The sequence below is a fragment of the Canis lupus genome, chromosome 2 (genome assembly GCF_048164855.1).
Source record: "Canis lupus baileyi chromosome 2, mCanLup2.hap1, whole genome shotgun sequence".
Classification (NCBI taxonomy): Eukaryota; Metazoa; Chordata; class Mammalia; order Carnivora; family Canidae; genus Canis; species Canis lupus.
In genome coordinates, this window is record NC_132839.1 from 90,473,906 (window position 1) to 90,489,933 (window position 16,028).

The 16,028-nt window shown below is 48.5% G+C and overlaps 1 protein-coding gene across 5 annotated transcripts in view; it reads right to left on the reverse strand.

Annotated features, from left to right (window-relative positions):
• Nucleotides 1-13,544: 13,544 nt before the first annotated feature.
• The window catches only part of SLIT2 (slit guidance ligand 2), a 348,857-nt gene continuing 346,373 nt past the window's right edge, over nt 13,545-16,028 (reverse strand). For 4 of the 5 annotated variants that reach the window (XM_072809379.1, XM_072809373.1, XM_072809357.1 and 1 more), the window contains one exon: nt 13,545-15,348. In XM_072809379.1, coding sequence (XP_072665480.1) covers nt 15,107-15,348 — 242 coding nt within the window. In that variant the 3' untranslated portion in view covers nt 13,545-15,106. The remainder of the gene's footprint in view (nt 15,349-16,028) is intronic. The other variant, XM_072809365.1, reaches the window with a different exon arrangement.

Genomic DNA, 16,028 nt, shown 5'->3' on the forward strand with positions numbered 1-16,028 from the left:
AAAGGCCCCGCTCGGCGCCGCGTGAGTGAAGCAGGTGCTAGCACTCTGTCCGATGAGGAAACTTGAATCCAGAGCGATTCACACACTTCGAGGAGGTGACAGCTGGGAAGGAGGGAGCGGAGGTAGGCAGCGCGATGGTGATGGGGGATGTCGTAGGCTGGACGCTGCTGAGAGCTCCTGCAGTACCTCAGCGGTCATCACACCCGGACTGCGGTGTAGCCGTGAGGATCTTTTTTTTTTTTTTTTTTTTGGATGAGGAATTGGGGATCAGAGAGCCTAGTTAACAAACATGGAGTTATTCAGTTAATGGGGGACAGGGGTTCGCTTTGAAGCCAGATCTGTTCTTCTCCAACCTCTATGTCTCACTGACTATAATACACAATAGTAACCGATAATAGTAAACGTTGAATTACTTGTAATAATTACAAACTTGAAATCACTTCTCTGGGCTAAGTGCGTTCTCATATCTGACTCGTGAAATCCTTGTAGCAATCCGATGAGGTGGCCGTGACCAATACCCGCAATTTTCCATTGGGCCAACACTCCACCTTTGGTTTATTCATACAAATTGAACCATCCCACCCCGTGGGACATTCATTGCCACTGTCTTCTAAATTCCATTATTGTCATTGAGAACAGTGCCCTCAGTAAAATTGCGAATAATTGTCTACCTGTATGTAATCCTTTTTTTTCCCCCCTCTTTGTCTGGCTGAGTTTAAGATTCCCTTACTGCCTTTCACATTTAATAATTTGATTACAATTATGAAGTTAATTTCTATTTATTTATCCTGCTTGGGATTCATTGTTTCCTGAGTCAAAGGAATCATTTTTTTTTTTTTTTGACTCATTCTGGAAAATTCTTAACCATTATCTCTTTTGATATTTGCTCTTTTCAATTCCTATCTTTTTATTTCTCCCCCAAAACTTAAGTACATATGCCAGATGTAAATAGACTTTCTCATACTATCATCTATTTATCACAACACATCCCTCACATTTCTTTTCTTTTTTTTTTTAATCCCTCACATTTCTATCTTTCTTTGTTTCTTTATACTGGTAATCTCTTCAAATGTATTTTCTGATTCATTGATTTTCTTCTAAGTTGTATCTCTTATGTTGTTTAACTCAAATTATGGCTTTATTTCAGCAGTTACATTTTTTTATGTTTCTTCAGTTCTTTTTAAAACCTTCCTGGTCAAAAAAATAAAATAAAAAACAAAAAAAGTAAAAAATAAAAAATAAAACCTTCCTGGTCTTGTTCCTGGTGCATATTTTAATTTCTTCTTATTTCTTTAATATTTTAGGTGTACTTTTCCCATATTTATATCTGATAATTCAAATATATGAATGCTAAAATGGATTTTTTTTTCTAAAATGGATTTAATTTTGGTTGATTGTTTTTCCTTTTAGCCACACTGATTGGCTTACTTTCTCTAGTGTGTTATAGTCTATAAGTTTGAGGTTCAGCTAATGTTTCTATTGCTGGGATTCAGTCTACAGAGGATATTTGTGTTTGTTTCTGCCAAGGCCCCTGCAAGCTAGCAACGTAAGATCACTTTAATTCATCAAGAGGCAACGCAAATCTAAGACTCAGCCCTGGCAAAGGCAGGCCTATGGTAGGTAATAGCTTCTCTCAGCTTCGTCTTTGGTTGGGCTCTTGGTGATTGCTCAACTTCCTTACATACTCAACTGTGATTTTAAAAGGATGATTGTATATTTTTCTGTTATACTGGGTATTTTGTGACAAAAGGGATTTAAAAGATATATTTTCTGACATATTGCTGGAGACATAACTGAATTAAAGTCCATCTTCAAAGCGTCACTTCCCCACTCTTTCATCGAGGCACTGAACATATTTACCAACTCCTTCAGGCTGGGTTTCTAGGCCCAAATTCGGCAGCAGAGATGGGGCATAATGTTAAGAGCCTGAGGTAGGATGGGGTCAATAGAAAGACAACTACCCTCTTATTTATCAGTTAGTTTTAATTGGGAGATGTGGCCACCAATTAGCCTTAGACGTACAGCCTGGGGCTTGCCCCTCTATTTTGCAGTTGGCATCCCCAGGTGGACAAGCTTTGCAGTTGCCCTGCAATGGGCCCCTGTCCCCACTGTCAACCTCACCCCAAGGCCTTCTCTTCATCTCAGTGCCAAAATAGAACAATGACTTCTCTCCTCTTTTCCCCATTATTTCCACCAGAGTGAATGCCACCTCCTCCAAGAAGCCTCTTTTTTTATTTGTTTGTCTTAAGATTTGTTTATTTATTTTAGAGAGAGAGAGAGAGAGACAGAGTGAGCAGGGTGAGAGGCACGGGGAGAGAATCTTAGACTCCCTGCTCAGCACGGAGCTCCACGCAGGGCTCCATCCTATGACCCATGAGATCACAACCTAAGCTGAGACCAAGAGTTGGATGCTCAACCAACCGAGCCACCAGAGCACCCAGGAAGCCTCTTTTAATGCTCTTTGACCCAGTTGGCCATATCACTGGGTATGTGATATCACCCAGTGGGACTCAATCCCACTCCCTTGTCTCTGCTACTGCTAATTATTTTCCTATGAAGGAAACCAGGATATATCAGTTTAAAATATGCCTCTTTAATATAAACAGTATTTTGAGCCGAAGGCCATTAAGAGGCAGCAAATGCGGGGAAAAGCTCTCCCCACCCTCCCCTTTTCTGCCCATAGGCAGGATATCCATGCTCCTCTTATTGGAGATACTCTTCTCAACCTAGTGACAGCATTAGAGGAAGCTGCCAACACACCTCACTCTATTAGTTTCCTCCCATTTATTTACCTTCCCACAGTGTGCTGCCCTTGGGAGCCAACGCGGCTTGGCATTGTCCTGTCGCTTCTCTACCGTTCTCTGTTGAAGATGTCACATAAGCTGAAATTCTAAGCCCCTGCTTTGAGCTCCATTTCCTTGAGGTTTCTCTTGCACGATGTGCTTTCTTCCTATGAATAAAGTGCTCGCTTTTCTCTTGTTAATTTGTCTTTTTGTTAAAGAACGCCAGCTAAAAACCTACGATGGGGAAAGGTTGACTTTTGCTTCCCCTACGCCTATGGCACGGGCTGTTCTTTATTTCCTCAATACCTATCTTCCTTACCAAACGAGGAATTACTTGATGACTATTGCCTCATAGTGTTCATTTTTGCTTACTAGATCCCCAGGAAACTTCCTTGAGATTTTTTTTTTCATTTGCTCATCTGCTTATTCAGTTAACGTTTATTGAGCATCATCCCTGTAGCAGACACCATGCACTCCCAGGGCGACAGCAGAGAACAGGACCCGGTGGCATGGATATGTTACTGAACTAAAGAGAATTCTAATATTCTATGTCTTTTTGGCCATGTCATAGTTATGTTTCCTTTACGGGGCAATTATTCCATCATGTGTCATGTTTCCAATGTGACTATTAGTTCTTCCAAGACAGAGAACAACAGCTTATTTATTTTATATCCCAATTATCGGGCGGGCAGAGGGATCAGCAGACTGTGGGCCACATTTTTCCTGCTGCCTATTTTTTATCCGGCCTGTGAGCTACAGTGTTGATAGTATTAAATGTCTGAAAAAAAATCAAAAGAGTATTTCACAGCACAGGAAAATGAAAATTATATGAAATACAAATATCGCTGTCCATAAATAAAGTTTTATTGGAATATAGCCCTCCATTCATGGACATATTGCCTATAGCTACCATGTACCTATTAACAATGGCAGAGCTGACTGGTTATAAAAGAGACCTTTTGGCCACGAGGCTAAAAATATTTACTATCTTGCTATTTACAGAGAAATAATTTGCAGGCTCTGATCTAGCATATTAACCTTTTGTGAATGAATTATGGTGGCGTTGACTCTGGGAGCAGCTAAGGGGGAAGAAGGGAGGAGGACATCCCTCACTGTCTTGCCAGGGCACCTTTCGGGGGCCTCGCACGCAGCTGGTGGTACTCACGGGGTCTCTCTAGGGGAACAGGCCACGCTGTGCTAGGACCCGAGGCTGGCTCTCCTTTTCCCCAGGATGAAAGGTCAGCTTTATCCAGCTGCCATCTCCACTTCATTCTGGAATAGCAATGAGAACGAGTGACTTCATCCCAGAATTCTTGTTCCGAGGGGAGGAGGCAGGGTTTGACTGGGTGGCAGGAAAGGAAGGGCGGGGGGCACTGAAGGAAGGAAGTGCAAGTCGCCCATAGCTTCCCTTAACGCGTGAATATCTGCGGGAGTGATTATACTTTCACCTAATATCCAATTTCTCTTTTTAAAAATAATCAGTAACTTCATATTTGACATTTTTTGAAAAGGTTTTATTTATTTATTCATGAGAGACACACAGAGAGAGGCAGAGGGAGAAGCAGGTCCCTGCACGGAGCCCGAGGTGGGACTCGATCCCGGGACCCCGGGGTCACGCCCTGAGCCAAAGGCAGGTGCTCAACCACTGGGCCCCCCAGGCGTCCCTTCATATCTAACTTTGAATAAAATGTCAAATTCTGCCCCTCACGAAGCCCATCGTGATCAGGCAGGCCAGCCCGGGCTTCCTCTGCTATCCCAGGTGGTGTCGCTTGTCCCCCCTCTGCACCTTCGCTTCACGCGTCCTTCTGGTCTCACACTCACTCTTCTCACCACAGGCTCCGCAGGCTGGTCCTCCTCCTTTCCGGAATGCTCTCCCTTCTTGGTCCAGCTCATCGTCCTCTGTCAGGTGTCCGTTCCAACATCACGGCCACTGAGACCTCTTCGAACCCCCCTACCTGAAAGAAACTCCTTCCTATTATTATTTCCTAGGCCAGTAGCCCTCACCGAACTCCCTGCAAGTCGGAATCATGCAAATATTGGCTGGTTTGCTCGCGTCGTTGGCTTCCCCCCTAGAATGCAAGTCCTACAAGGTCGAGGCCCCTTACCATGTTGGGGGGCAGGGCTTCAACATCTGCTTGGGGGAACACAAGCACTCCATCCAGGTCTCCCTCATCGAGGCTGAGGCAGGCGTCGGATTCTCTCTGGCCAGTGCAGCCTCCCGTCGTTTGTGCTGGCCTGACCTCGAGCAAGCAGTGAGGACGCCGCTGGGCGCTTGCTGCCGGCCGGTCAGACCCTCCTCGAAGGACGTGTTCAATGAGCAAGTGTCTAACAGATCGCCCCAGGGCTCGGCAGCTTGAAAGATCAATAATCGTGTTTCATCCTCCACGGTTTCTACTGCGCAGAATTTGGGAAAGGGCTAGACCGTTGGCCCCGTGGGCTGCTGTCATCCAAGGCTTGACTGGAACTGGCGGAGGGGCTGACGCCCAAGGTGTTCACGTACCGAACCCCCAGCTCCCCGGTGTGACAGCAGCTGGAGGCGGGGCCGCTGGGGAGTGCCCCGTGCTGGCCTGCGTCGTCATCGTCATCGTCATCGTCATCGTCATCGTCATGACGTTCGAGGTCTTGCAGGAAGAGGAGGAGAGAGCGGCCCCGGGGGAAGGCCAGGGGAGGCGAGGGGGCGACGCTCTGCCATCCGGTCAGAGATTCCCGGAATCGCAAGTGGGGGCCCCTCGCTTCTGGGCTCTCTGGCCTCCGCGACGTGACGGTGAGAAAGAAGGTTCTGTTTCCTCAGCCGCCGGGTCTAGGGCTTTCGCCAGGGCAGCCCGAGCGAGGGCAGCAGCTGGTTTCTCTCCTGCTCCTGGAAGGACGAGGCGGCCCGGTCCGGGCCCAGGGCCCTGGGGGACGGGGAGGAAGGAGCTGGCAGTGCCTCTGCTTGCCCCCGGGGGCTGAAGGAGGCTGAAGGAGGCTGCAGGAGGCTGAAGGAGGCTGAAGGAGGCTGAAGGAGGCTGCAGGAGGCCCTGCGGCCCGGGAGCAAGACTCGGGAAAGGGGGAGGCCCCGATTCGGAGTCAGAGGGAAGGCCGCGTCCCTGCGGGGTGGGTCCCGGGCCCAAGGAGCGGGACAGGCCGCCTGGGGCTCAGCAGCTGCCGCTCGGCCGTGGGTCCCACTTCGGATGTCCCCTTCCCTGGCTCACGTCCCGGGGACGGAGGCCTGGGCCCCTCGTCGCTCCCCTGCCGTCTCCTGTTCACCCCGGGCCGCAGGACAACCCGGGCGTGCTCTGCAGGTGACACTGCCCGCCGGCGCCTGGCGGGGAGCCCTGGAACTGCCACCCACCGAAGGGCGGGGGGCGGCGGCCTCGGGCGGGCCCCCCCTCGAGGAGGTTCCCGCTGCGCCCGGCGAGCGGCCCGCAGCCTGCCCGGGAGGGGCGGCCCGGGGACGACGTTGCTCTCGGGCCGCCGAGGGAGGCTGCAGCGCGCGAGGGAGCAAGATCAGGCCGAGGCGAGGCCGGGAGGCCCGGGAGCCCTGTCCACGTGTGGCTTTGGCTGTGGTCTCGCTGTCACGGACCCACCGCGCAGGGGCCACGGCGTGCGGGCCCCGCGTGCCCGGGCAGCTGCAGAGGCTGCTCTGAAGAGAGACTCCAGGAAAGCAAAGGGGAGCAGGCAAAGCTGCGGCCGCCGTGCGTCCCCCTCCAGGCGCCCCATTCGACCCTCATCCCCAGGTGAGGGCAGCCCGGCTTTCCGGAGCCCCGGCTGCCCCCCTCAGCTCAGGGGCCGACGCGTCCTCCTGTCTGTTGGGCCCTTAACGTCGCCTGCTAACATGGTCTCTGTCGCTGGGCCCAAGGCCCAGGTGACGGGGATTGTAGGTTTTCCGTAATGGATTTGGACTCTAGGAAACGCCACATCCGCACCATTCGCTTCGGCGTGGAGGGACCTGGAGGGTCTGACGCGGGGTGAAGTCCGTCAGTCGCAGAAGGACGATCATCGTATGGTCCCACTCATACGGGGAACGTAAAGAATAGTGAAAGGGGCTAAGAGGAGAGAGAATGAGGGGGAAATATCAGGGAGGGAGACGGAACACGAGAGACCCCTGACTCTGGGAAACGAACTAGGGGCGGTGGAAGCGGAGGAGGGGGGTGGGGGTGACTGGGTGGCGGGCGCTGAGGGGGGCACTGGATGGGATGAGCACCGGCTGTTGTGCTGTATGTTGGCAAACTGGACACCAATAAAAAATAAATTTATAAAAAAAATTAAAATAAAATAAAACGTGAAAAAAAAGGAATGAGCGAGTTGGCAGGTGAAGCTTTGTTCTAGGAAATCGCATGGGGCGTGTGTGGGTGAGCGTGTGTGTGCATCTGGGGTCTGAGGAACAGCTCCGGGCCCCACTGGACGGAGCTCACGGGCCCCGGGGCCCCCGGGGTGTGCTGGCTCGTGCGCGCCCACATTTCGTTCGAAGCTGTGATGTCAATCGCTACGCTGCCCAGTCTGTTCTCAGACTAGCTTTCCTACGGGGACAGTGTTCATATTCCAAAATACAGCATTTACAAGAAAGGGCCAAAAAAAAAAAAAAAAAAAACCAAAAACACAGCAGGTTGTGAGGACACAGAGCCGCAGGGTCGCCACGGGGTCTTCTGAGCTGGGGCTAGGAGGCCCCCTCGCTTTCTTCTCGCCAAAGCCAGGAGGGCGGTTTGCCCGTCGGGGGTGGTGCGCACCACTCTGCCCTCCGCCCGGCCCCCAAAGGCGCCGACAGGCATCCGAAGAGAAGAGTGGCAGGAACTCCGGAATGACAGGAATGGGAAGAAAATCAGCGCGGAGCTGTATGGAAGGAAGAAGTGGGCGCGGGCAGCCGGCGGGAGCGCGGAGACCAAGCCGGCTGCGATTCACCGAGCGCGGCTCCGTCCTTCCCGGGGGCGCGGGGGCCTCGGGGAGGCTGGACCGAGATGTTGTCAGACGTGCTCATTCAAGGACAAGCTCCTCCCTGGTTTTTTTTTCCAAGTCTTTTCTTTTTTTCTTTTTTTCCTTTCCTTACAAAGAATGCCTTGACACCTGGAATGAGTCCAAGGCTGTGACTTTGCTGCTGATACCAGCCGGACGAGGGCACGTTCGATCCTGTCCTTGTGACTATCTTAGCAACGAAATTCAATTGCTCCCTGTCAGCCCACCTGACTATCAAGGCCACCTGCCTGGGACGGTGACCACAAATACCTGAGCAGCCGCACGAAACTCATTCTGTCTTCCCAGGCTCAGTTCCTGGAAGAAAACTGCAGGTAAGAGTATTATTTATCTTTCTCTTCCCAAGGAGAGATATAATGAAGACAATTTTAGGTGTTTTTATTGGGAAAGTGAGTGCTATTCACCGGCATTAAAAAAAACCACACACACAACCCAAAATAACTCCCTTGAGAAACACTCATTCCTCGAGCATTACCCCTTGAGGCCGTTCACGGACCTTGCCAATCAATGCCAGTGAAATCAATATCGCATTATGGGGGCAGTCAGAGCTGGATCGTGTGACCTTGGGCAAGTCACTTAATCTCTCTGCCACCATCTATGTGAACAAACTGAGAATAATTCCAGCCAGTTCAAGAAGGGACAGAAGATCAATGATGGCAAGTTTTTTAGGCTGACTGTCTCTGCGGCTGTTTCTCCCCTCCTTCATTTTGTGTATTTTTTTGTTTGTTTCTTTTCTTTTCTTTTTTTTTTTTTTTGCCTGATTTTCTCTAGAATCCCAATTCAGCCACCCACACGTTGACACAAAGACAAAGCTAGCTCCAAATGCAGGATGACAACGCCCCCCGCTCTGCTGAATTTTGTGTCTGTGGACACAGCACTTGCCAGTGTCCTCTATTTCCCCTTTGTGGGAGGAAGAGGGAGGAGGCAGAGTGATTTATCTGGAAAATAACTGTTGCATATACTATATCACCTTCTTCATTCTGGGTGATTTTGTGCTTTCTTGCCCTTGGGCATCCCGTTTCCTCAACCCCCCTGTAGCTGGGCCCCACTTTTTGCCTGCTGTGGGTCAACCAGCTCATGTGATCGATGACCCAGTTTGCTCTTCCAGCTGGGGCCGCCGTACTCCGTCCAGGATATATCCTGAGTGTTCACATCACACCTTCGGAAGCTGTGACGACAAGGCATAAGGTGCTACTTGCTGGTCACTGAACGCAAACCTCAGGACCTCACCAACTCCTCCGGTTGCGACCCTGACTCTCCTCTTCTTGCACTATCAGACTTAGTGAGAGGCCATTGTATTAGCTCACAGATTGCGTTCCCAGCCCCTGGCTGTCCAGCTATTACCTCATCACCCCATTATTAAAACTGCTCTTTGTCTCCATTCTGGGACTGATGCGTCCTAGAAATGTCAGCACTTTATTCCTGTGGTCAAGTGCATTCTTTCAGGTCTAAATCCATTAGCTATTGTCTTGGCTTCAACGAGCACTTCCGTGTAGATAAATCATAGACCTACGGTTCTAGACATCTCAGTCCACCATTTGTTTGAAAATATCCTTACCCACCATCTGTCAGTCTCACGGCTTGAGAAGACCCCTTTGTGAGGAATCTGGAATGCTGTGGTAAAGGGTTTGGATTTTATCCTATAGATGGAGTCGACTGAACATATATAAGATGTTCAAAGATATTAAAGATGCCACCTGGAGGAATGCATTGTTTTCATTCAAGGGACAGGAGGGTGGCTTGAGGGTGGAGCGCTGGGGCTTCCCAAGTGGCAACCCTGATCTGTTTCTGGCCTTACCCAAGGCACCCAAACTCTGCTGCCAGTAAACCCGGATTTTAATTCTTGGGCTTTAGAAACAGCAGAAACAAACAGACAAGCTCAAAACAGGGGGGTGTACTCGACTTCCCCTTCTTCCTTGCCAAGCCCACTCAATGTCATCGTGAATTAATAATTCTTCCCCTGTAACGGTACAGTTTGCTCTGTCTTTTCTGATTCACTTGCCATTTTTTTTTCCCCTTTCTTATTCCTGGCTCTTAACTTCTCTTTGGACTTAAGGAAGCCATCTGAACAATTCACTTTATGCTATCAACGAAAATTCCTATAATACACATGTGAACAATTTTCCTACTGAGATCATCTTCACAGACTTCCATTGCCCACTAAAGATTTCTGAATCTCTTAGACCTCATCCCCAAATATAGTCCGTATATTTTTACCATTTTGTCAGCATAATAGTGAGTCAATATAATACTTTTCTCTGTTTTTCTGATTTGCTGAAGTACTTTCCTCTTTCCATACTTTTTTTTTTTTTTTTTTTAAGATTTATTTATTACCTATTTGAGAGAGTGGAAAGAAGAGAGGCTCTCAAGCACACTCTGTCCTGAGTGAGAAGCCCCACATGGGGCTCAGTCTCATGACCCTAAGATCTGACCTGATCCAAAACCAGAATTGGACACTTAACCAGCCGAGCCACCCAGGCGCCCTCCATGCCATTCTAAGCACGCATCACTACCGCGGCTCTTCCAGGATCGACCCACATCTACAATAACGTATTTACGGAGATTACATCTCTCACTATTCAGTACAACACACCTGGTCTTCTCTGGTATTTCTTGCACTGTTTCGGTCTCTTTGATGAGAGCCGGAGCATCCTGGTAGTTGAAGGAAGAGTTTACTTCCTTGATAGGAGGCAGACCCCTCCGGCATACTCACAAAGTGGCACCTAAGTGCACAGATATTTCTAGATGATTTTTCCAGTTGACTTATTTCCCGAGTCTCTGGCCTTGGTGTGCAGAGAAAGGAATGCACTGGAGTCTCCAACCATGGGTTGGCCAGCAGTTGTTTCTTTCAATCTAGCCTCACCTGCTTCTGAATTCATGAAAATTCCTTGGAGATTCCAGAAATAGTAGTCCTAATTTTCAGTGCAATTTTAAATATTCCTCTTTTTCTGTGTCTTCAGAGGTCTTTCATTTGGAGGTTGAGGAATGCCATTGAACAAAACTAACTACTTGCTGTTTTAAAATGGAAATCCATTTTTGTTGTGATTTTGAAAGGTCACTGCAAACAGACGCTCAAAAGAAAAACAGAAACTATTTAAAGTGAATTAATGAAGGCAGATAACGGCCTGTGTTGTATTACACACGAGAGAGAAATCTATGTTTTGCTCCGGCCCCATGAACTTCTTTTGTTTCCTTGACCACATGGGAGTTCTCCTCCCTCTGCACGGGCCCCGTCTTCACCCCCTCACATATTTCCATCAGTCTCCAGCCTGGATCCTACTGTCCTTAATGACGTGGCTTAAATGTCCCTTCCTCACAGAGTCACTCCCAGTATCTATTTGATTGGATTCCTCCGCTATGCTTTTCTCTAGTATCTCATAATTTCCTTCAGGGCACTTATCACAACCCGAAATTATATGTAATTTGGTCATTTGTGTAATATTTGTCACTCCCTTTAACCTCAACTCCAAGGGCACAGAGCCATGTGCTCTAAAATGGCCGGAGTGATGCTGGGTTGTCTGAACAATATATCTCACGTTTGGCATGATTTCTTGCACATGAGAGGAGAAAAATAAAAAAATTGGTTATTAAGTGACTTCTGAATACATGGAGAGGATTAAGAATGAGAATAGCTTATGTATTTTGTATAGTTTTATGTGCTTTATAAAAAGCTTTATATAAAGCTTCATGTACTTTTTATAGCTTATATCCTTTGACAAACATTAGTTTTGAGGTAGTGGCCACTCCATGGGGTAGAGGACTCCACAATGCACAAGATCTGGAAGTCCCCAATCAATTTCAACAAGTCTTTGAATCGTTTCTCTAGAAAGAGCTGCTGCTGACAAAGCAAGCCATCCAAAACACAGAAGGTTCAGAGCAACCCTAAAACCGAGGCTAGTTCACCATCGCGTAGAAATACTTTCAGGAAAAGTATGGTGAGTTCAAATCCCAAAGATTTAGATAGTTCTTATTCCATGAACGCATCTGAAATTGAACATATGTCAAATCCCCTGATGGCGCCTCAACTCGGGTGAGGACTTAGAGTAAACACATTAGGGATGTTTAATCGCTTTGCCTTTTCAGATTATAAACGTAGCATCGTTCTGTGTCACAGCTTACATTCCGAAATGGACAAACTGTTTTTTTTGTTTTGTTTTGTTTTAACCTGCTGGATTCTGTTGAAAATGCTCTAGATTGGTTTCTTATTTAAAGGAATCCTATGGTCAAGTCTTTATCAGTGAGGAGCTTTTTATCTCATGAGTAAGTGCCCTTAATTTGTCTCATTTGCTAGTAATTATCTGGCTACCGCGTCTTCTCAAGGAAGGGCTCCTGAACAGAATGCAGTCTCATCACGAGGCAAACGATCCCCTAAGAAACTTGCTAACTCAGCCCAAATCCCAGGCAATCATAATTCCATTTTGTGCCTTTAGAAGCAGGAAGGAGAAAGAGTACAGCCTGGAAGCTACTAAGACTTCATTTTTTTTTTTCCTTAAAAAACAAAACCAAAAAAAGCCAACATCGCTAATCTTGAGCACTTCAATCGATGTGATCGGTAGGAAGAAGGGTTGTGCTGTGGAGTAAGGTTGTGGGGTTTAAAAGTCCCCTGGTAGAGGATGTCACCTTTATCTCTTGAACATGGACCCTGTGGTCTGAGAGGCCTGGGTGGAATTCAGCGTTTCCCTCTTTGAGCTCTTTAATGCCTGTGTCACATGGGAGCCCGGTGATCCCACAGGTAGTGAGAGAAGAGTGAGATATTTCAGACAAAGCCTTTGTCACACTGCCTGGCATACAGCAAACCCTCAAAAATAGTGGCCATGAAGATAGCACACACCTACAAACACAAATCTAACTCCTATTACCTTTGCAGATGTTTCTCTGCTTAATGAGTGATTCCCGGTCCTTGAAAAAAATGAAACCACCAGTGGGAATAAATGAATGTTTGGCGAAAACTATATAATATTTATGCAATTAAAATAGAGACATTTGGGATCCCTGGGTGGCGCAGCGGTTTAGCGCCTGCCTTTGGCCCAGGGCGCGATCCTGGAGACCCGGGATCGAATCCCATGTCGGGCTCCCGGTGCATGGAGCCTGCTTCTCCCTCTGCCTGTGTCTCTGCCTCTCTCTCTGTGTGGGACTATCATAAAAAAAAAAAAGTCTTAAAAAAATAGAGACATTTTAAACAAAAACAAATAAACAATCGGACATCTGTGTCTGGGCGCGCGTGTACGCACACGTGTGCACACGTGTACGATTTTCTTAGAGGAAAATGATGAAGTCTTAGCATGGTGCTTAAGTAATGACATTCCACGGGGCCCGTGCTGTGTCCCTGTTCTAACCCTTGCCTGTGGAGAAAGGCACTCTGTCTTTCGTGGTTTGCCATCTGGTTCTAATTGAGGGGAAAGGCGAATAAAAATAAAAATACCGTGTGTGGTTTAGTCCGGCTTCACCTTATAATTTTTGTGGAAGACATTAGTTGAATATGTACTTTTCTCATAGCAGAGGATGCACTCCCCTACCCATCTCTTTCAAGTGGCCGTTCCAAAGTCCCGACGTGACAATACACTAATCATACAACTGCTGTCAACAACGCGATCTGGGTTTCCCTCCCTGTCCTCTCTGTATCACTCTGATCAGGGGGGACGGGGTAACTGGGTGACGGGCACGGAGGAGGGCACATGATGAGATGAGCACTAGGTGTTATCCAGGAAGTTGAATTTAAATAAAATACCAATGATAACTACTGGAAAAAGAAAAGAAATTCTTAAGGAGTGGACTCTAACCATTTTGCAATTTCTAAGAAAAATCACCAAGCTGTTAGTGAAGTAAATATCTGTTTAATTTACAAACATCAGTAGTATAACTGATATTAGTCTGGAGAAAGACAAAGCACACTGAATTATACATGAACATCTAATTTTTCTGTGTAAAAAAAGATTTTGGAAGGAAACATCTGCATCGTCACAGGGTACCCTGGGATTTTAATAAGGGAAGAGCACAGTCCACTCTAAATCATTATCAACTCTACATCGTAATTTAGCAGCAAACATGTTAACATGGGAACATTAAGGTAATCAAGGAGCTTTATTGTTTGGGGAAAAAAAAATCACAGTTCTTGACATTACAGCCTTCTCTCTCCCCACCCCACCCCCAATAAAAGGGCAAAAAATGTCAAGGAAATATTAATTTGTAAAATATCTACTTTTCTAGTGTCCATTGCTACACACCGTTTCTGTTCTGTGAGGACATGCTGCAGAGGGGCGGGCCACTTCTTCCTGTACAATGACCGTCTCACACATAGACTTTACATACTCTCTGCAGGTGTCCTGAATGAGGCCAGTAGGTCGGTGACACCAGTGGTCAGATGTCAAGGTAAACAAACAGACCAACATGTATTTATCCCAAGATAACACCCTAGGTTAGTACTATTGCCAAAAAAAACAAAAAACAAAACAAAAAAAAAACCCCGAAGATCCTGATTTTTAAGTTTGAAAAATATACAAAAATATCAGGACAATTATAAATTAATATATATTAAAGCATTGAGAAACAGTAAAAGGATGGCCTAAAATGTTAAGTACAATGTACTTTGATACAATAAATATTTCTCATTGAAACTGAATACTGTATAGGGCTGTTTAGAACTCATAGAAACAAAAATTCATATTATTACTAATTTATTTATCAATAATCTATTGGTTCTTTATCATCTCCTTTATCATTTATATTACAAAAAAATTAATACTGGAAAACGGTAGATAAAACACTTTTGTGTGCTTCTTCTGCTAACATGCTGACGTTTAAAACGAAGGTAAAACTTATTTGAGCACTCCCATCTCTCTCACGGAAAGAACCCAGGTCTTCAGGACACTATTTTGCACAAAATATTTCTCAAAACGCCCGTTCTGGGCATTCTAGAGTTCCGCTCCTCGGCCTCGCATCCTCATGCACACACACACACACGTGCTCGGTCTGTCCTCACGAACCACAGAGACGTGAACGAGGGCACACGGGGTCCAGGGCCCGGGCGAGGTCGCGGCGGCGCAGGCCGGCCCGGCCCTGTCCCCGAGCTCCTGTGGCCTCCAGCGCGCTGCCAAGGTGACCTCGCGGGGGCGATGCTGCCCGTCGTGCTGATGCCTCCTGCGGGTCGGTCGGTCGGCCTCGCTCTCTCTCGCTCTCGCTCGCTCTCCATGCTTCCCGAGCATCGGGGAAGCGTTAGTTCAATGCATTTTTCTTTTCCCGAATGCAGAAAAAAAAAGAAGTCTTTATTCTCATAATAAAAATAAGTCTGTTCTGTATTTTACAATATATTTCAAATATCTCCACTCTGAAGCGTCAACTAGTCCGCGGCCGAGGAGGAGAGCCCGCTTCCGAGGGGCTCAGGCGGCGCACCTGCTGCAGCCGCACTTGACCACCTTCTCCACCTCGTCCACGAACGACGAGCCGTCCGTGCACTCGAAGGAGTATTTCCGCCGCTTGCTCCGCAGCGGCCCGCAGCACTGCCCGGCCGCGCAGCCGCCCCTGCACTCCAGCCGCGACACCTTCTTGGTGGTCTGGCAGGCCGCGTAGCCCTGCTGCTTTGGGTAGTAGTCCCGGACGCGCTCGCCCCGACAGGACACTTCTAGGACAGAACGAGAGGCCCACGCGTGGTCAGGGGCGCCGCCCGCGGTCCTCGACAGCTGCGCGGGCCTGGCCTGCGCCGTCCGCCAAGCGCCCACCGGGCGCTGGACCGTAAACGCCCGCTGTTGGCCCGGGCGGAGGACCGATTCCTGCCTCTGTCCCCTCACTGCAGGAGCACGGACGCGTCCTCGCTCGTCCGCTCCCCACAGCTGGCTCGCTTTACCAGGGGCCGGGCCAGAGCGCGTGCCTTCGGGTTTACTGGACCCGGGGCCGTGTCGTGCAATCTGTTACTTCATGCGAGGCACGTCCCACTAACCTCACAAATTACCCTCGTCTGAACTAGTTCAAAAAGAGCCATCTGCTAGAAGCGTCCACGGGCATGTTCCTCTGCTCTCGTCCCTGCCGCGCGCACAACGAAAGGCGGGCCAGCGGAGGCCGGGCGCGTCTGGCCACGCGGACAAAGGACAAGGAGAAAGGTGGGCCCCGAGGGCGGCGTGTTCCGCTCCGCTCCCCCCCCCCCCGCCCTGCCCGCTCGGATCAATCAGTAGATTCCACGGTCAAAGGGGACCCAGTCCCAGAGCCCGAGCACACTTAGGAGCGCCCTGTCTCTGCGCCACAGAGCTGGACGAGGGCAGCAGGTGCAGGCAAGGGGCGAGCGGGCGAGCGGCGGGCGCGGCAGGA